Source organism: Hirundo rustica, chromosome 10 (assembly GCF_015227805.2).
Source record: "Hirundo rustica isolate bHirRus1 chromosome 10, bHirRus1.pri.v3, whole genome shotgun sequence".
Classification (NCBI taxonomy): domain Eukaryota; kingdom Metazoa; phylum Chordata; class Aves; order Passeriformes; family Hirundinidae; genus Hirundo; species Hirundo rustica.
In genome coordinates this window covers 11,558,930-11,580,038 of record NC_053459.1, presented here as the reverse complement: position 1 = coordinate 11,580,038, position 21,109 = coordinate 11,558,930, and the positions used below count along the sequence as shown (strand labels likewise).

The 21,109-nt window shown below is 37.7% G+C and overlaps 1 protein-coding gene across 2 annotated transcripts in view; it reads left to right on the top strand.

The window, feature by feature from the left end:
• Window positions 1–21,109, top strand: part of SLC9A9 (solute carrier family 9 member A9) — a 176,419-nt gene that overhangs the window by 79,944 nt on the left and 75,366 nt on the right. For both annotated transcript variants that reach the window (XM_040074349.1, XM_040074348.1), the window contains exons 9-11: window positions 218–306; window positions 19,236–19,349; window positions 20,966–21,077. In XM_040074349.1, the coding sequence (XP_039930283.1) occupies window positions 218–306; window positions 19,236–19,349; window positions 20,966–21,077 (315 nt within the window). The remainder of the gene's footprint in view (window positions 1–217; window positions 307–19,235; window positions 19,350–20,965; window positions 21,078–21,109) is intronic.

Here is a 21,109-nt window from a genome sequence, read left to right as displayed (position 1 = left end):
TGCATTAACTGAAACAAATTTTCTACAGCCTTTGAATTTCCAAATACACAACAGTGGAAATGCTATGAAAGCATGATTGTCCTTAGAACATATATCTCAAATTTCTTTTGTTATAAAGCGCTGCTAACAGACTAATTTGCTTTTTTATGCAGCCTTTTGCAAGAGCCTAAGTAAGAAAATAGAAGCAGCTAACTCGTTTTTTTCCTTTGAATTGCAGGTATTGTTGCTGTCCTTTTCTGTGGAGTCACGCAGGCCCATTACACCTACAACAATCTGTCACCAGATTCCAAAATGAGAACTAAACAGGTAGGACATGGAAATAACTGACATCGTGTCTTACGCTGGTGTAAGGAGTAACAGCTACTGGAATACAGCTGGATGGGAGTTCATTAATGCAAAGAAAGAGGCTTATGTCTTCATCAGGGGAAAAACTGGAGATTTGGCCAGGAAAACAGTAAAAAACAATTACCAGCATAAGCAAAACATATAAGAATAGAAGAATCTGTTCTTCCCAAGAGACCTGAAATGTCAGACAGGTACAGAGATAACAGCTTACACCAACTTCCATACAAAAACCCTTCAAAATTAAGGAAAACACATATCTCTAGTAAGTAAGACGGAGGTGGTCTGAAAGATTGGATCCCTGTAGATTTTTGCAAAGGGATTGTATAAACTGCAGTCTGGCCCACAGATGATATAGCTGAATTTCTGTTTCATTAAAATTTGTCAAAAATAGAAAGATAGAGACTTTTTCTTTCCATTGTGTTATTTAGAGTTTAGAAATGTGAAATCTGATCATCTGGGTTTTGTTTGAACAATGACTAGAAGAACTGTAATTATTTTTTTAAAACTTGGGGCTATTCTCAGATCTATGGCACTGCAGTATTCAAAATATTTTTCAGCACGAGTAATTTTAGACAACCCCGCCACTACCTAGATCCAGTAAGAAGTCATTAAAATGCAGTTTTCTTCCCTTTTAACATTGACTCATATGTCCCAAGAAGCCCAGGTTGTAGGAAATCTATCTCCTAGTACAAAATGGAAACTTATGGCCCAATACTATAATTTTCATGATGCAATTTCATACCTTTTTCAGCAATTCCTTTCTTAAAGCATTGGAAAATTTACATAGCAAAATTTATCGCTTCTTGCACATCTCAATTTAATCAAAAATCCAATTTTCTGTCAAAAATAGCTTGATAGAAAAAAATACTGGCCACAGTATCAGTTGAACTGTTAGAGTCTCACAGATTTGAAATCACAAAAAAGTTTCTGGTCAGTACTCCCATAATAAAGTGTTAGCTATTGAACAGGATAAGTCTTTTCAATTGTATTTCTTCATAGCAGTAGAGGCTGATGCTTTCATAAAGTATTCCAGCAGAGAACTAACCTTTCTCTGATAGCTCTATTGTAAGGGAAGGACATTGAAATCTACTATAGAATTGTTTCTGTTTTGCAGAAAGACTGAATTGCATATGCCATTACTCCCCTTGCATATAACTTACAATTTGAATAGAAGGTTTTTTCAGGGATTCATCTGCATGTTTTAGTGATGCATAGTCTCAGAGAGAGACAGAAAAAGCCAAGGTTGTGATATTTTTAATTACCTATGAAGCTTCACCTGCAGAATTAATGAATATTTTGTTTAAATGCATCCTAGTTTTTGTTCGTGTTTATTATTACTCTGTTATTCCCTCCTATATGCAACAAGTGCAAAACAAAATAGTAAAAATAAACCAAATTTACCCTTGAACACACAGAAAAGGGATTATGTGTTTCTCTATGGAGCTATGAGCTTTATGCACACTTTCCTATTCTGTTGTTCTCTTCCCCATAAGCCCTTAATCCTCAGCCTCTTTTATGATATGGTTCAAACACTGTTGTTGAATTCCTTTGAATTCTTCTAATTTATTTTCTAATCCAAATATTACCCTTTCATATGCAGCTGTTTCAGTGAGACCTGCACTGCCTCTTTCTTTCTCTCCTCCCAAGAATTCTCTTCAAGCACATTTAATAAGCCACACACTTGGCATTCTCATAATCATATATAACTTCAGTGCATCTTCAATGAATATTGTTGCTCAGACAGTTGGCTTTGCTCCCAATCTAAGTCATTTTTACTACTCATTACTGGCCAAAATCAAGGGCTTTTCAGTTCTTTTATAGAATTATTCCAAAGCAGTCTCTCTCTTTTGTTACATTATGACAGATCTTTCAGAAAGCAGTGCTGAACTGTAATGCACACTGACAAAACAGTGAGTTAAGGCTGAAGCTGAAGCTAACAAAAACCATGGAAATTAGATTTAAAACTGTAAATCAGATTGCAAAATTTTGTTAGCTGTTTTTAAACAAATAATTTTTCTTTACTGCTTTGCATAATTTTCTTTACATTTTTGACTCACTTTTAAAATTTTATTGCTTGATGGTAAAGCCCAGTATACAGTGATAGAGAAGGTATTTCTGATCTGGTGCCAAGTTCTGCATTTCCCATAATACATCATAATTTTCTCTAAAAAAATAAAAAGTTTATTTTAGTCACTGGTGCAAAATGAGAAGTTACGTACAGTTCTTAAATGAGAATTTAAGAGCATCTATTAAAAAGGCCTGTTATAAGATGCCATGTAATTATTAGTCCCCATGTATCCTTTATTATTCCATCAATCACTGTTTAAGATTCCATGAAAGAGAAATATTAGATTTCAAGCATCTGAAACTTACAGAACCTGAAACTATAAAGCAACACTAATCTTTTCACAAATAAATGAATTATTTTAACATTCTCATAAGAAAAGTAAGGTAAGAAAAATTTAGCAAAAATGGAGCCTTTAGGTAGCTTTCATTCAATTCAATTATCGCCATTTTCATTAAATATTTATAAACATTCTGTGCGGGTTTACTATCATTTTTTTAATGTGGGTGATGTTTTATGGCAGTAATTTTAAGTCATCATCATTGACCTGACAACAGCCATCATGATTTTAGCAGTGATATTGACCCTGCCCTCCATGGCAACAAGGTTAGGTCTAGCAGAGTGATCCTGAATTTTTCAGACAGTTAAATTTATCCAATGTATTTTTAGTGAAGGAGAAGATGAAACTGCTGGGATCTGATCGAAAGCTATTTGATTCTGAGCAGCTTTCTCCAGAATTATTTACAGCTGCTGTGTCCCCACACATATGCTGCAGCCAGACAGTTGCTTCTAAATCTTGGGCTATTACAGCTCAGATTTTACGTTAGGCTTCAGAGGTACAGCTGGGCTGGGTTCATTTGCTCTGCTACAAGTAAGTCAGTGGCTGGGCAGGGTGTTGTGAGATAAATAGAAATTCCTGGTTTGTTAAAGTGGGCAGAGTGTAAATCCCTGCAAGTCACCTCTAGCAAAGGATTTATGGATGATATTGTTTTCTACAGGAAGGGGACATCCCTTGCTCTGTTTTTCTCTCTGCCCTCTATCACTTTCGTTCAAATGCCAAGCTAAGACCAGCACATTTTCCTCGTGGTGGAGTACTGACTAATGGGCATAAATATTATCCATCATCCTTTTGAGTTTTATGTTTTCTGGTTATGTTCCTTTCACTCTGAAGAACAACTGCAACAATGAAAGTGGGGCAGGGCAAGACCTCCCTTTGGTTAAGCGTGCAAGAGAATGAGGAATTCTCTTTGCAGACAAAACAGTGTCAGCAAGTTATAAATTCTGGAAAGGGCATTCTGAAATGTATCACTTATGGAAGAAGAGCCAGAGAATTTCAAGACACAGGAAAGCATGTCCAACCAAGAAGGGAGTATGTCACACACTGCCCTGCCTGTCTTCATTCATTCCCCAATCTAAGCCTTTTTCTCACAGTCACCTCTGAAACAGGTGTGTCCAACTCTTGGTGAAGGTTGCTTTCTCAAATTAGGTGTAGTAGCCTTTCTGATCACAGTAAGAGTTAAACAGCTACTCACACATTTTGTTGCTCCTGATAGCAAACCCATTAAGGGAGCAGCTGCCTTGGAGACAGGAGCTCCTGGCCTGATTGTTCAGCTGCACCGGGCGTGCTGTGTGCACAAGATTCCAAGTTAAGATTTCAGTGGCCCTTCACCTCCAAGGCTTAACACAGGCAGGAGAATGAGGTAAAGATACACCAAGAGAGCTCAGTGCTGCTTAAGTTGTGAGGGACTTTACCAAGACACCACAGTCTCACTCGGTGGCTTGAGCAAATCACTTCGCACTGGAGGACTGAAAGTTCAGACTGGTCTGAACTTGGACTTTGCTCACTGATGGACAGAGTACTGATTGCTTCAAATTTTAATCTCCACACTATAAAGCAGACATGATTATCTCTGATTAATAAAAGTCATCACTTTGCAGGGGAGCAGCTAATATTTCCTGGAAATCCCTGGAAAATACATGAAGCTTTCAGAATGTTCCTAGCTCACTGATGATGCAGGTGTATGTCTTCCAATGAAGACACTGGCTAGGGATCAATCAGCTGACTGCTGGATCAGAAATTAAGCTGCATTCCAAAGACATTTTGGTGTAAAAGGATTTTTTTTTTCAGGCATACTAGTTTAATTCTAATTAATCACATTAATCAAAACAGGTTGAAAAAACAGTCATAAAACTTTTGTTTGTTTGTTTCTCAAAAAACTGCAAATCAAATCTTTGTAGCCTCTTGACCCTAATATGTTATAGTACAGTCTCAATATAGACTTTAGACTTAGAATATGACTTAGAATAGACTCAATGACTTAGGATCATTGAAGGAGAAAAAGATCTCCAAGACCATCGAGTCCAATCATCAACTGAATACCCCATCTACTCATTTTTTTCAATGAATAATTTGGCAATTCCACCACTTCCCTGGGGGGCTGTTTCATCCGTGATTATGGACTCACTTTAGAAGCAAAGCAAAACAGTAGAGTATAAGTAAAGTGTTACAATGGAGGTGTCCAAATCAACTGAAAGGGGGAAAAAGAAATCAATTAATCAAAGGACTGTTACCTGAATGCCAACAGAAAATATTTACTAAAATGAGCATTGCAGGACTAAAGGCAGAGTGGTGACTGAAGTCACTGTATCCAAATTAACCACCATCACTGCTGACACATTCCACTGCTTTTCTGCTGGCCTATGCATCTTGTAAAGTAGTTACAAGCAGACCTACAGCCAGCACTGCAGCAACAAATCTCCTTTCTCTAGATACGTGATTCTGTCTTACAGGATTCTCCCATCAGCTGTCTTTTGATAAGAAAATAAATAACGCACTGCAAATTCTGCTTTAGTAGCAGAATGACTTCTGAGTTTGTTGTTAAAAGCACATTCCAGGATCTGCAGCTACTGTTATATTTCTGTGAGAGATGTAGAGCAGCTGGACAGAGGTGATGCTGCACTGCCAACATCCAGATTGCAACTGGTTTATGAGGGTCCCACGCCAGATATCCAGCACCCATATTTGGGAGAAGCAGCCCTCCACCTTCCTAGGGAGCTGTAGCACAAAATGAAATGGTTTGGTGCCTTTATTTTAAACCCTCCACAGTCACATTGGACACGTGTGTGCCCTGCAGCTTTGTTTCTGCTATTTGTGTGAGTGTTTAAGAGACCAAATAAAGAGAGCCGGGCTTGCCTCTGTGTTACACAGCCTATATAAATTTATCTCTGGTTAATGCCTACTATTTTCTGTTACCAAACATTGGACTGTTTGTAGAAATGAGTTTATACCTCTAGAAAGAAAAGTACAAGCACAAACTTCCGGTTTTAATGGCTCTTATAAATCAGGCTCTTAATTTATAAAAAAAAATTGAGAGTATTTCAAGGCTGAGGAAAACCTTACTTACAGTACAATGTCCTAGATTATTAGGATTATCAGCAAGGCAGAACTACCAGAAAACACAAAGATACACAAGGATAATTCTCATCTTTTTGAAATGAGCAGCCTAATTGACAGCTGTGATTTGTTCAGCAACTCTTCTTAGGGAAAAATGACCTTTAGGGCTCTGCAAGAGGTCAGGTCTTTCTACACAAATGATTGGCAGAGAGAAAGACTGAGAGAGAAGTTATCTCTCTGAATGGTTACCCCCAGTGCCAGATTCTAATCAGTCTTTGCATCTGTGCTGTGCAGGAGGAATCTGTTTTCCCAGTGGGCCACAGTCGCAGTGCCTACAGGAAAATTTCATACCAGAATGGGGGTTTATTATCTTCCAAGGTGTATAGCTGGCTGTCTGATCTGAGATAACATATTTGATGGCTAGTCCTCTGAGGGTAAACTGGAAATTCTTTTTCCCTAATGCATGGCATTCAGGTCTGGCACTCCAAAAATACACAAGATGTCTTTGCCTAAAGAATCCAGTAAAGCCCAAATTCTTGGTTAGTGTTAAATAGGTTGCATGCATGAAGCACATTTTCCCATTGAAGTGGAGACTGAGCATAAAAGTTAGCTGTGATGGGCACTGCCTCATGGTTCCCTGTCTGCAGCTGAACAAAAAAAGATTCCTAATTTCCAACCTCCTTGAACTCCTGCAAGCTCAGACTCAAAAGTAATAAAGGCTGTGGCTTCAGGCAGTGTTGCTCAGGAAGCAGCACAGGTGACCAGCTAACAGGGCTCAATGGAAAGGTCTGAAGAAGATGCTCCTTTTGATAACAAGAGTCTAAAAATAAAACAGCATTTTGGAAGATTTCGTTGTACTGGAATAGAATTAGTATAGTTTTGCCCATGTTTTAGCCAGTTTTGCTTAAATACTTTGAAATTAGTAATATTAGGGGAAAAAACCTTGCTCTTGTCTTCTGGTATTTCACCCAGATTTTTTTTTTTTTTTTTTTTTTTTTTTTTTTTTTTTTTTTTTTTTTTTTTTTTTTTTTGAGACAACACCTACAGCAAAAATCTTCATTTTGCATCTGTTGAAAACAATCAGGGAGAACATAGAAATGCCCCTTGTTTTTTGGGGTTTTGTGGTTTTTTTGTTTGGTTGGGTTTTTTTTTTTTGAGAAAGAGAGAGAGAAGAAACCGATACACATAAAAGCGTTGTAAGCACAGTTTACAAAGAATGGTTTCTGCAGTATTTATCATATGGCTATTAGGATAGGATACCTGAAACTGTAGGTAAAACCTATTGCTAATTTTGGGGTAACTAACCTATATTGGAAGCAACACAAGGCAGAGTCTTCTACCCTTGTAAAAGTCCAACAGCTGAGGTCTCTAGATATTAGCTTTCACTGCAGCTCCAGCCTATGTACCCTGAAGAGAAGCAGCCCCTCATTCTTGTCCTGTGCTTTCCCTTCTAAGCTCATTTTCCCTCCCGAGGCACTGATGGGCTCCAGCAGTGTCAGACATGCTGGCTGAGCTCTGTTCCTGACTGCAGAGCCCTGGTCTGGCACAAGCACCCTGCCCTCCCTCAGCAATCGCCTTCTTTTCTCTAATGGAATACGCGCCACATGCGTGGTGCTTGTAATAATTATTACCTTTTAAATGGATTGCAATTGACAGGAAGTGTACAATGGATTCCTGTTCTCTGCACAGCTATTTTCTGTGTTTAGCAGAAAAAGCTGAAGGTTGGAAACGTGCCAGGTGCATTGTTTGACCAGATGTACCACACGATCTTATGGAACCCTGTAGAACAGTGTGATGCTGTAAAGAAATCTAAAGCTGCTTACTGTATGGTTTTAACAAGAAGAATCATAGCAACACAAGAAAATCTTGATTTCTGCAGAAGGAATTCTACTTGTCTTTCAATCTGAATTTCTTCACAAAATCCCTCATTATCTGACTGATGTTCCTGATTACTTAACAATGCTAAAAGAACGTTAATCTACAGTCTCTTTACATGTGAATCCCTTTAAATTTATGTGAAAGTGCTGTAATTGTTTCCTCTCTTTCAGCTGTGAGCTACATGATGGATGGTAAACAGCTAGGAAGCATTGCTATGAGTAAACCAATAACAGCAGACGTTATAACTCTGGTGCATCTGTAATACCTGCATTATTTATGGTTTATAAAATAAATTAGCTACTTTCCTTTCCATAATACTGAAAATATTGGGTGTCCAGATACAGAAATCTTGTTAGAATATTCAGTTCTATACTTCATTCTGTAGTTTCCATTTTCCCTCGTTTTGTACACCTGCATTAGTGATTCCTTAACTGAGAATGTGCAGATGTGCTCTGGCCTCATTAGCCCCCATCAAGCATCTGCCCCTTTGTCATCAGCATTTTATGAGGAATATCATATTCTAGAGTCTTAAACACATACACACACAGAGAATAAAGAAAAATACTTTGCACCTATGAAACCGATAAATTCTCTTGAAAAGCAAAGAAAAAAACCCCAACATTTTCTTTAATTTTGCTTAAGCACAGAAACTGGAAAATAACACACTCAAATGTAATTCATACCCTGAAGTAACCCAGAACTGTAATGAAGCAGTATTTCTACAGAGAAGCTCATCTTGTTGAAAAATGATGTCATTTTTGATGCTGGTAGGCTAAGAAACATAATACCATATGCAAACTAGTTTCCAAATGGCTTCATTAAAGTTTTTACAATCTGTTTAAACATTAAACATTTTCTTTAAATATTAATAAAGATCTTAGATTATTAAGGTTGCAGTTTACTCTTTACAGCACAGTATCAGATACCAGCAGTTAGCTAACATTTACCAATTGGAATCTTAACCGATAGGCCAAAATCTCATTGGCATATGGAGAAACGTGTAAGGAACCTCTGAAGCGAGACTCGTGCCGTAGCTTCTCTGAAACTGCCCTGAATCACAAAGGAGGCTCTCCTATGTCCTGCTCTGTGCAGTGCAGTCAAACTGCTTGGGGCTGTGTGAGCTGCTGCAGAAGCCAAACACAGCTTTATGGAACTCTGTAGATTGCTGCTGTGCTGCTGTCAATCTTCTCACGAGAGGTCTGAAGGGTGACCTCTGAGATATTTCTCCCTACTTTGGGTAGTTAGCACTTACCCCAGTTTGTAAGTCTGCAACTATGCAAATATCCAGACTTGTGCCTCACTTGTGTAGAACACATCTAGTTTTGAGAAGAGAATTCTCTCTAGGTATGTAGCTTATGGAATCAAGCCCATCCTAATTATTGCCACTCTCATAACAGCAACTGTGGAATGCGTAAAGAGAAAAGGCAAACCAGAATCAATCTAGTCCTGGGTTAGGAGCATATTCTCACATCATCAACGTGTAGTGCTGAAACAGAGGAGGGTACACTTTAACATCCCTATTTTGAACAAATATGGTTAACTTTAGTTTGAAGTATAACTTATACAATGTCATGCTTTGTAAAAGTTGATAATTACAACAATTCCCTCAAACGTAGTCAGTCAGAATTCCCTCATCTGAGAATTTGTGACAAGGATAAAAATAAAGACTTCTTTTAAGTCTTCCTAAATTTTTCATACAGGTAAACTAATTTAGTAGAATTTTATATAAAGAACCAAAGCCCTTTGACATTTGGCTTACGCTACAAATGAGACAGTTCTAAATATATGTAATGATAACAGAGGAAAACACACTCGGTCTCTTACTTAAAATATAGTTATGTCCCAATGGTAATGATTTTCTCTACCTTGGAAACACAGACTTCATGATATTGTGTTAGATTATTTTAATACAGGATTTATTAATAAATACTTCAGTTATGCAATAAATCTCTGAAAAAAACTTTTCTTTCATATTTTGGTGCCTAGTGCATTACACTGCTAAATTGGAGCGCAGTAAAATTGTTCAGCACATAGGTTAAAATAGTTTTTAATGTTGAGGCTATTAGTAATTGGGTTCCTTAATTAGAACCCTGTGTTGCCTTACACTTGCATGAGTGTGTGTCACCAGGTTCATAATTGGTGTTCCTGGGAGGCCTGTGCTGGGAAACACAATTAAGATTCTATTTCTGGTGTGGTTGGAGAGGCTACACTGGGATCTCTGCAGAGCACCGAGCGTTCTGCTGCAAACGGGGACTGGCCTCACTCAAAGCGGTCTGCGTGGTTTGGGAGCTTTGCTGCGTCTTTATTTGATATAGTTTTAAGCAGCAATGCTTCTGCCCTGCCCAGAGAGTCCTGGGGCAATGGGAGGCCTTAAGCAATCGGAGCTGATGTGTGCTTCCTAACAGCACCAAACTGCTGCTGACAAAGTTCCACTCTTGCACTCTGACATTGCTCCTTTTTAACTTACACCATTTTTGCAGGAATGCTGATTCCTCACAATTCTCTTTCAAGGGTTATTATCTGCAAAGTTCCCTATCAGCTATAGGAACTGCACAAAAGCTTTGGTCAAAACTTTTGGAAGCATGTAGGTAACACTAGAATTCTCACACAATAAGCTGCAAAAAGAAAATAAATACATGTAAATACGGCATTAAGATAGTCTAAAGCCCTTGCAAGCATTCTGTCTTTTCAGTGACTGCACAGCTGTGTTTCCATTACACGATTAATGGATTTCCTACCTTCCAAAGAGACATTTTTACCAAATGGTAGCACAGTGCAGGACATACTAAACAGCTGACTATAGCTCATCCTTTCTCATTGCACCGTCTGTGCGCATAATTAAGGGCTAAAAAGCCCTTTGTCAAAAGTTTTCAGATTAAATATCTAAATCATGACTAAGATTCAAATAAGTGTCCTATCTTTGCACATATTTTGGTACCTATATACCTTCATTAACCTACAAAAATGAAATGGGGTACAAGTTTGAGGATCTTTTTCATGCTTTTGACTTTTAATTCAGCTTCAGTCACACAAATTAAGGGAGGTATTGACCATTCTATGCCTCCAGAGAACCTGAGAAGAGTTAGGAGTGTTTGAAAATTCCAAACAGGCATTCAGCACCCTCAGAAGCACACACTCGTGTAATAATTAATATTTTTCTTGTGAAAGCATTTTTCTGAGGCCCAACGAAATGTCCCTAATTCACCCACCTTCTGCTTTCCCACAGAGTCTTACAGAAGGTATTTTTAAGGTGCATTAGTATCTTTTCACTACAGATTCTTAACTTTATGTAAAATAGTCACCCGGGCTCTCAGATTTAAGTACAATTGAAGGTGTATCTTAGTGGAGCATTTTTAATTTCTGCTTGTTTTACTCTTTTTTTTTTTTCTTTTCCATTTAGTGATGTCAGTAAAACATCACCAGTGAGACCACGAGTAATTTAGTGGACCTGAAAACACTGGACATCTTCACAATACTTTTCCCAATAGTTCAGCAGCTTCTATTCCGTTTCATCTGGAGACAAATTATGTCTCATTTATCACATCTCCATAGAGCACTCTAGATTACAGCTTTAAGTGTAAAGGACTGTTGGATGACAAAAGTCACGTACTCTAATACTTAGGGGAAAAGTGTGACACACAGAACATAGCTGCTATCCACATTTCTCAGTTTCCTGTCCAAATGAATCTCAATTCAATAGCAGCCTACATCAGGAGGCAGAAAAGCTGTTTAAAGATGACTGTAGAAGCGAAACAAAAGAATTCCCCAAATTCCCACATACAGACATGTAAGAGCAGATCAGTGCACATACCAGTTCAATATCCTGCTTCAGATACTGATACTAAAATTGCAGAGCAATTGTAAATAATTCTGCCCAATGTAACTCCCGGGTGGCATTCTGCCACTGTAATGTAGTTAAAAGCTAACTCAGCAATAATAGGTCTTCAAGAAAAATAAAAGGAGCTTAATATCATGAGGATCTCATACTAGTCAACACTGTTCAGAGCAAGAGCAATTCTCAGCATGAGGATGCTCTGCCTGGGTTAGAAACTGGTCAGGCCTTGTGTCCATTCCCCTCCAGCCTCTATAAACAAAGCATTGTAAATATGGGAAACCCTCAATAAGTAGTTGTTGCAGAGAAACTAGACAAGTTACTTAGTAAGATCTTTTTTATCTTAGATTAGGCCCTGAATTAAAAAAAAAAACAACCTAATAATAGCATCAGAAAAATGCATGTGAATACGGCTGCTGTTATCTGGTTTAGGTAAAATAAGGTAATTCTTATTTTATACCTCTACAGCTTTATTTTTCCACAGAATTAGTTTTACAGACTTTGAAGGGAAACATTGCCATTGGTAGGTAGAAGCTGCAATATCTTGTCTATAAAACAGATGCAAAGAGGGCAAGTATTTGTCCTGTAGTGCCAGATTGGCAGTGAAATTGAAATTTCATAGTCATGAAGAAAAGACACCAGAGACTTCATAAGAACCTTTTGGTTTTAGTCCTGATAGGTTGAAGACCCCATATAGAAGTCACTAACTCCTAATATGTCAAAGACTAACTGAATTCCTTTCAGTTTACAAAACTTGGCAAGGAAGGAAACTGTTTTAAAGAACACACTTCAATAATTAGGTATATTTCCTTTCAGCAAATTGAAATAGAATAAATTGCATTTGCACTCCTTAGAAATTGAATTGCTTGCAAGAGGTCAAGACTGCAGTGGCAGGTCACTGAAAAAATAAAAACACACTTGAGAGGAATGAAAGGGAAAGAGGAGATTGATTTTGTGTTTTAATTTTGAAAAATCAGCAGCAGTTCCTCTAATTCTAATATAAGTGCAGAGATGCAAAGGATCCGTTAGCTCATTGCCTTTTTAAAGATAACTATATATTGCATTGACAATATTCCTATTTTTCTTTGATCAGAAGAACAGTCATGATTTAAAGCAACTAAGTCTCCTTTGATACCCTAAGTTTGCTTTTGCAAAGCCACCAATTGCTTCTTTTGCTTATTTTTTTAACCATTGTTCCACATAGCTCATAACTCTCAGTTTATGTCCCCACTTCCACATGATCAGTGATTTGCCATCCCAGAAAGAACATTCCAAGAAAGCATCATTCAAGTTGTTTGGACTATGTCCTTAAGCTTCATTTTCAGTGATGTTGTTATAATCTTGCATTTTTTTATTCTTTTTCTTCTACACAGAATCTATTTCCTGATTACAGCTTCGTAAGAATACTTGCTTAATCCTGGACAGCAGAGACTGTTAACAGCCTCTTCATTTTCCATCACCATCATTGCCTCTATCAGGGAATGGAATGGGAGTGGCAGAGGCATCAATGTTCACAAAAATTTCCAAATTCAGCCTGAGCACAGTTACTCCAGTACTACCACTATTTGCTGACCAGTCAAAAGTTCTTTATATCCCTTCAAACAATTTTCCAGCTGCACTCTAGTACAGTCCATCTGGAGCAGAACACTTCCTTAATCCTTGCAGAAACCAGTCCCTGCTAAAATAAACTTAGCGAGTTTGAACTGAAGGATTCCCTGAGCACATAATCTTGAGACAACAGAGCCCTGGGGTACTCCTTCCTTTGTGCCTGCAACATCTCAGTTCAGGAATTTAAGATAAATAATCACTTTGAGAATGGGTAATTCAAGTTTGTGTACCAAAGAATTTGGCTGACAAGCTGTAGGAGCAACGGCACCATCCCCTCCCTTTGAATCCTTCCATTCAGGGGTCGTTCTGGGGTTATTTTGGGGTACCATTTCAGGTGCTGTATAACAGCAAAAGTTGGTTGTGCTGCATGAAAAGGAGATACTGATCTAAAAATGTTCCATCTCCTACAAACTGGGCCATGTTTGAAAAATAAAACAACTTTACAGAAATTCTCTTTTCTAAGCAACTTAGCAAGACTAGATTCAACTTTGATTGAAGCCAACATTTGATCTAAATACCAGATTCTTTTCGGCTGCCTAATTTCCAGCATTTTTGGTTTAAACATCTTTTTTTAAGTAAAGCCATTGAAGACTGATGATAATTTTAATAGTAGGATTTACCTTTCTATCTGAAGCCAGTTTTGCTTTGCTGTTGGTGGCCAGAAGTGCATTCTGTGCCAATAGCTTCTCCAAGCTGAATTTTGGTGATGGTAAGTAGATTATGCCAGAAAAAGTAAGGCCATACCATGGAAATGCAAAATATTGCTGGCCTTTCCTTCTCCTTGGTGCTACTGTTTTCTTTTATATCTTTTCCTTTCCTAGTTCTTCCTCAGGCCTTGTGAATCCTTTAAACCTCCCAGATCTATAGGGAAGTAGAAAGTTATTGTGTGTCTTTGATAAATCTGTTGGGTTGAAATTCATTTAATTCAGCAGCAAAGCCTACTGATAAAAAAGGCCAGAATTTTTCCCCAGGACATTAAAAATCTTGTAAGAATTTCTCTCTGCTAGTGTGTTTGCAAGTTTAGAGTCAGATATGCTCACATATCAAAATTAACAACATAAATAAGTTTATAATCTATCACTAATTTGAGTTACTTTTGCTGATTCTTTCATCTAAGCATATTCAGAAATGAGCATTATATCACTATGCTGTGAACATTCATTATAGCTGTATAAGATTTCAAGAAAGAGGTTCAAATCCAAACCTTTTCCCAATTTCAAAACTTGAAACAGACAAGAAATTAAATAAAGCAATTAGGCTTTCTATAGGAAGTCTCAAGAAAATTATGGTAGTTTGAATTCAAAGATAATAATTTTTATAACCATCAGTTAACCCTGAATTCGTAGGTTTTTAATAGCTCTGCCACCCTTAGATCTCTCTTAAAAGTATAATCAATTTTACATCCTAGCTTCCAAGCTGCTGTTGGACTACTGAAGCTCTCCCTGTTTTGAGGCAAGAATACATCCCTGTAGGGTGCGCCCCCAGACAGGTGGCATTTTCCATGTTTTTAGCAAAATCAGTGCAGCTACAGAAGACCTGCAGGTACCTGCAAGAGGTGGATGACATTCCTTCAGCAGATATTAAATCAAGTGAAGGAATGCAATATTGCCATCAATGATTCAAATTCACTGCATTTTGCTGGAAGGAATTTGAGAACGTAATTCAGCTTCTACCCAATACCTCCATACTAATGTTATTCCCTCAAGAGGAAAGGATGCTGTTTGCCATTCTGCTCTTATCCAGTCCCATCACACTAACTTTATTCTCTTGAGATGAGAAATGTTCTTTAAAATACCAGTATTTGAAAAATTTTACATTTCCTGTCTCCCCAGCCACAAGGGGACTGTGGCATAGATTATGTTCATTTTCTCCTTTTGATGCTCCTTTAAGGAATTCTATTTTCATTGCGGATGAGATTGGTACTTAGTGTGTTCCGTCTTCCAGGTGCACTAATTACTTACCTAGAAAATCTCTCTAACACTCAGTGAAAAAATAAATAGTTCTAGAAAATAAATTGAGTTGCAAAAGCCATTCTGGCATAGCTCATTGCTCTAATTGGCTGGAACTTAACTGTGGGAGTGGAGGAAAGGAAGGGAAGGAAAAAAGACTGTGCTTTCCTTATCTCACTGAAAAGATAAAACTAATACAGTTTTTATATGATATAAATTTTTTCATTTGAGTTAAAACAAAACATTGGTGCAAGATAAACTCAGCAAGATAAACTTACAGCAAGGCTTAAGGTGGAGATAGCCAGGATTGATTCCTTCCTCTGCCAGTGAGAACTGAACTGCAAGTGACATTTTCCAGAGCACTGTCTCAGCTTAAAACAGAATTTTTGCACCTCTCTCCTACTACTTACAACAGCCAAGAGTAATAGAACAGTGAAGCACATTTCATGAGTGATGTGTTTTTAAATACATAAATATTATGTCAATTTTAATAGAAATCTTTTGTAATAACCACTACTTACAGAGGAAATTATCAAAGCAAAGCAAATACCATTTTCAGTAACTCACTGAGCTAAACACTAAACCAAGTGCCTGGATTAGTTCTGAACCGGTGTTCTTGTAATTAATACTCTACTCTGCGATGTGTTGACATTGGTGATTTATTACAGCTCTTACATTAAAAGTAAAACCAGGTTTATAGACTTCGTGGAGAGTTAGAAATGTCACATTACACATGAGGGGTTTTAGTTTTATAACAAAAATATGTCTCATTGCTATGTGTATATTAAAATGCTTTTCTGCTAGCCCTGGGAAAGCTAATAATGGTGTATAAGCACTTTATGCCAGTTTCACTTAGAGTAGAAAGAGTTTGGTTGTCTGTGTGTGTGACAAGGGAAGGGAATTTATGGTTACAGAAAAAAATACTTCCAAACACTCGGTATCCAGGACTTTATTCCTAACTTTTTCTTCCCACAAAAGTAATCCCACTTGCAAGTACATATATTCAAAATATTAAGAATTTTTGAGCGGCATTTAAGCAGCCCATGGACCACAGCATGGACCTGGCTCTGGTCCCTCAGACAGGAGAGGATGTCACCCCAAGGCTACTGTGTATGGTGCAACCCCTTGGGTGACCCAGGAATTTTTAAATTCCAGTTGAAAGCCTATTGCTCCTATTTTTCTACTTCTCATCAAAAGGTCTTGACATCTCCTCCTCAAAATAACATCAGAAACATTTGACTGGAAGGTACGAAAATTTGGAAAAATGCTCCTATGGAAGCTGTTTCTTAACATAGTTTTCAGAAGATCTCTTTAGAACAAATAGTTTTGCTCTGAAGGGATTTGTGCTGCACGGCACTGACAGTTAAGTGCTAAATGGAATCTCTCCATGGGCTCGGTATTACGGTTGAACAAAACACAGAAGCTGAACACTAAATAAAACACTACACTTAAATACACAAATAAAAAGTAAAGTCAGGAGAACAGTGGGTAGTTTTTATATTATATCAGCAAATGTCATGTTCCAGGAAAAGACATTCAGATATCACCTCTTTTATGACAACAACTAGTTCTGAAACAGTTGTTTTATTTAGCTTTCTGTAACTCATGGTGAGAAATTTGAATAAGTTGCAGTCAGTGAATAAATGTGTCATATGAGTGAGTAAAAAAGGAGAGCAAATGATGGGAACACAGAAGATTCTGAATGAAGCTAGCCAGCTACTTTTAGCATTTTAAGGAGCTAAATCTTTGATAATAGACCGTATCATGGTTGTGCCTGTAATAGGAAGGAGTGGAGCCTGCTCTAAATTAGCTATTGAAATAGCACCTGGATTTTTGCTGCACAAAGGAAGAAAAGTAGTCTGGATTTAATCTTCCAGCAAGCAAGCCATGTTCTGATAGTGAAAGATCAAAATACAGAGAAACTAGAGATAAGAGTAAAAAAAACAGCATGGTTCAGCAAAGACACACACACAAAAGAAAGGAAAAAAAAAATTGATTATATTTGGTCTCACCAAAAAAAAAAAAAAAATATATATATATATATATATATATATATATATATATATATATATATAAAATATCCAGGAATACAACTCCAGTATTAGAGGCATCTGGCACAGATGCTGCGGCTCCAAATGTTACATCCATGGTGAATAGAGGCCAAGGAAATCATAGGCCTGTGCTATGGGACACAACACATTCATCCAGAGAGCAAAGGCAAAATGTGTTGCTCATCTTGAGTGCAAATGCTCAGATAAGAATGAAGGATTTTTATTTTTTTTTTAAACAATCATTTACTGAAATCAGCCTGCAGGTTTGAAGTAGGAAGAAGCAGGATGCATGTAGTGAGTTAAAGGAGGTAAAGTTATGGGGAAATGAAAAAGATGCACTAAACTGGATTTGCAAGAAATCCATAAAGATTATATCTTGATAGGATTGCTGGGAGACAAGGGGTGAGAAGTTTAAAATCAGCTATATCATGAAAGCGCTTCAGGCAAGAGTAAAAGTGGAATTTGGTAAGATTGCTGAGAAAAGGTATAGAGCAAAGACAATGATATAGAAAAAATCTCTTTTCCTCCAGAAAATGAGGTTTTCTAAATGAAAAATGAAATATCATTCAGCTTTAAAACCTGTAGAGTACTTTATCTCATCCCAACAATTAAAGTATGCAGCTCTGGCTCCTCATAGCAGAATCCTTTCCTCAAAGGTTTTCATATACACAGAGATATCAATTTTATAGAGATGTAGATCCTGTTGTGGCACTCCTGATATCTTTTTCTATTGTTTCAAACAATGCATCAGATGATATTCCCACAAAGACATGGGATCACGTTTGCTCCCAAGTGGAAATGTAAGAATTTTTCATAATTTCTATGGGTCACAAGATCCCATACTTTGAAGTTTCTGACAACTGGTTTCTCTCATCTAAATTTAATTCCAATAATTTAAGACTGCTAATCTGCAAATATTTTTTTCTGTTTGTTTTCGTGTTGTTCAGTATTGCAGCACAAAATGAGGGTATGGAATGTGTGCTTGATACAATTGATGGTGCTTCTCTGGGGCCCAAAATATCCTCCCATATACTAATGGGTCTCATGCCATTTTGCCTCTCAAATTTGTTTTAATGATTGTGACAGCTCTCATTTTTCCTTTGTTAAATCTTAGTGACTGTTACTGGATATTTATTTTTAGAAGCACATATTACAAAAAAATACATAAGCCCACTGAGGATGAATAAAACATCTCCATAAGAACATTCTGGATAGTGATGTATGGCTGGTTGCACACAGACTGACAAACTTCAGTCCTAACTCTGCCTCAGGATTTGTTGGCATAGAATCCTGAGCTCAAAAGTCACTTCAGAAATTAAATGCCCCTTTTTCTCTCTATGGTTATTTGGCAGCAATGATTGATTTTTTCCAGATGTCGTTAAATTTATTTCATTAGTTTTAATATAATCACTTGCAAATACAATCAAGAACATCCCCTCAAGGCAAATGAATATTTTGGCTTTGCTTGTTTTTTCACAGAAGAAATTCTACTCTACTCATGTTATTTTGAGCTTATTTTACAATACCTTTAAATGATATTTTAAATAGTTTAGTTTTAAATGAGTATTAATATTGATGTCCATACAGTGCAATAAGAGTTTCCATCTGCAGGATAATATTCACAGTAGTAAGAAAGACTGTGCTATATTTTAAAGGGACAGGTTCTTAAAAGTCCATTTAGGATTTTTTTTCTCTCTAGGCCTTAGTGTACCACCCATAGCCAGGACTCCTTTATGCACAGCCACTTGTGTAACCAGGAGCCATTTCCCAGGCTCACCCCTGTAAACATGAGTGAAGCTAATCTCCCTCAGCTTCCTGCTGCTTTGCACTGAAGCTCACATAACTTACTTGCTGTTTATGTATTTCACCACTTGTCTATGTCAAGCTTTCATATACAAATCAGAGAAAAATTTGGAAGTAACTATGATTTTTAGAGCTAAAAGATACCTTGTTATACTGTACAGCAAATTAGGTGGGTTTAAAAGTCATCCTTGAAATAGAAGCAATTTCTGTTCCTTTCATCTAAACAGTTCTGTATTCTAAGGGAACTTGGGATAATCAGTAGTTTGTTGTAGATGTGAGTCATAATTATGTTCTTTCTCTTTCATTTAAGTTGTTCGAGTTCATGAATTTTTTGGCTGAGAATGTCATCTTCTGTTACATGGGACTTGCACTATTTACATTTCAAAATCACATCTTCAATCCTCTTTTCATATTTGGTGCACTTGTATCCTTTGCTTTAAAGTACATATCTCTGTACATGTGTGTGTATATATAAAAGGAATGTTCCACGTGAAAAAAGAAGTCAACAAGCAAAGCAATCAGTTCCTTGAATACTAAAGGTCAGGTTTTTTGTCAATTCCAATTGCCTATGCCCTAATAACTACCCCAATGCATGTAAGCACATGTTCTTTGGACAGTTACTGTTTTGTTCCTCTGCTACAGGAAAATAGCTTTAAATCACTTGGACAACTTTTGCCAAGGGTTTACAAGTGGGGTGGGAAATTGGGGTAAGTATTTGGACACATCTGTGGGGACAGGTGCAAGACAAAACCATTTTTCCTGTTTGGAGCCAGTGCAGATCCACAAACTAGAAAGCTTCCTCCAGACAGATGTGTGCCATAAGCAGGACTTCCCCAAAGCTACTTAAATGATATGAAATCCTTAAAAATCACACAAAAATTGTTTTGCTCAAATCTTTCCTTCTTTATACTTGATATCTCTAGCATACATAGAATTACTTACACCGTTATGTGCCTAAGAGAGAGGTAAGAAAAGCTCTGTGCCTTTAATTCTGCCATGGTTTCTCAACAAAACTTACTTGTACAGTGGTGTAGACTCTTTTCACACTGACAATCTATCCAGTGATTTTTGTTGGCTCAGAGCAGCAGCCCCCTGCTTATCACTTTTAAATGAACTGTAATAGCTTGGAAAAGTTGGGAGCGTACTGTTTACGTGCAGTCGTTTTTATATGTAATTTCTGCACGAACAATGAGGGCTGCACCAGAGCTCCCTGGGCTGCAGGCTGGGCTGCATGGCAGCGAGGAGGCAGGAGCTGAGCGCGTCCCCAGCAGGGCAGGGTGCATGCTGCTCCCGCTGCCCCCTGCCAGGCTGCGGTTCTGCCCTGCACCATTCAGCTCCTGGTGCTGCTGATGGGACGCAGACATCGCCTCTCAAACGCTTCAGCTGTCCTGCAGTCCACGGCGTGTCTCAGACTGGGAGTGCCGTAGCTGGGCCGCAAGACAAGGGGAGGGCACAAACGTGCAAAAAGCATGTATAAGGAGCTCTGACTGCCTTTCTTTAAATCTGATAATGGCCTCATGTTTCTAATTAAGGCAACTTTTGGGATAGTTCCGCAGAAGAATAATAAAGAGCTTCAGTGGAAGAATGTCCTCAGAGGAGGGGAAGAAAAAGCAAGAAGTGCTGGATATAGACAATATGAATTGCCAGGAAATAAGGAAGTAATGATCAGGTCCAAAAGCACATTTATTCTCTGCAAATTGCTGCTCAAGGGATAATGGTCTCTCTGCAAGTGATGATGGGCATTTTCCTGAAGGGCTGAAGATGAAGTCGCATGTGACACAAATGTGATGAGTAGAAGTCGAGTGATTGAAGTGAGATATATTATGATGAATATAAAACCAGGATGTCTGGGCAAGGCAGATCTCTTCCACTGCACAGGAAGCATTAGAACATGGCATGTAAAACGTGAAAGAATATAATATACTTGTTTAATTACACCTTGAAATAATTTTAGAGAGATATTTGGGTTAATTCTGGTTTTGTCCACTAGTCTAGTTTGTCTGGTTTGTCCACTATTTTCCTCAACGTCTTACATTTTAGGTGGCAATTTTTGTAGCAAGAGCTTCCAACATATACCCACTTTCTTTCCTTTTGAATTTGGGTCGAAAGCAAAAGATTCCCAGGAACTTTCAGCACATGATGATGTTTTCAGGTAAGAGCTATTTCGGACTTTTTGGTATTTTT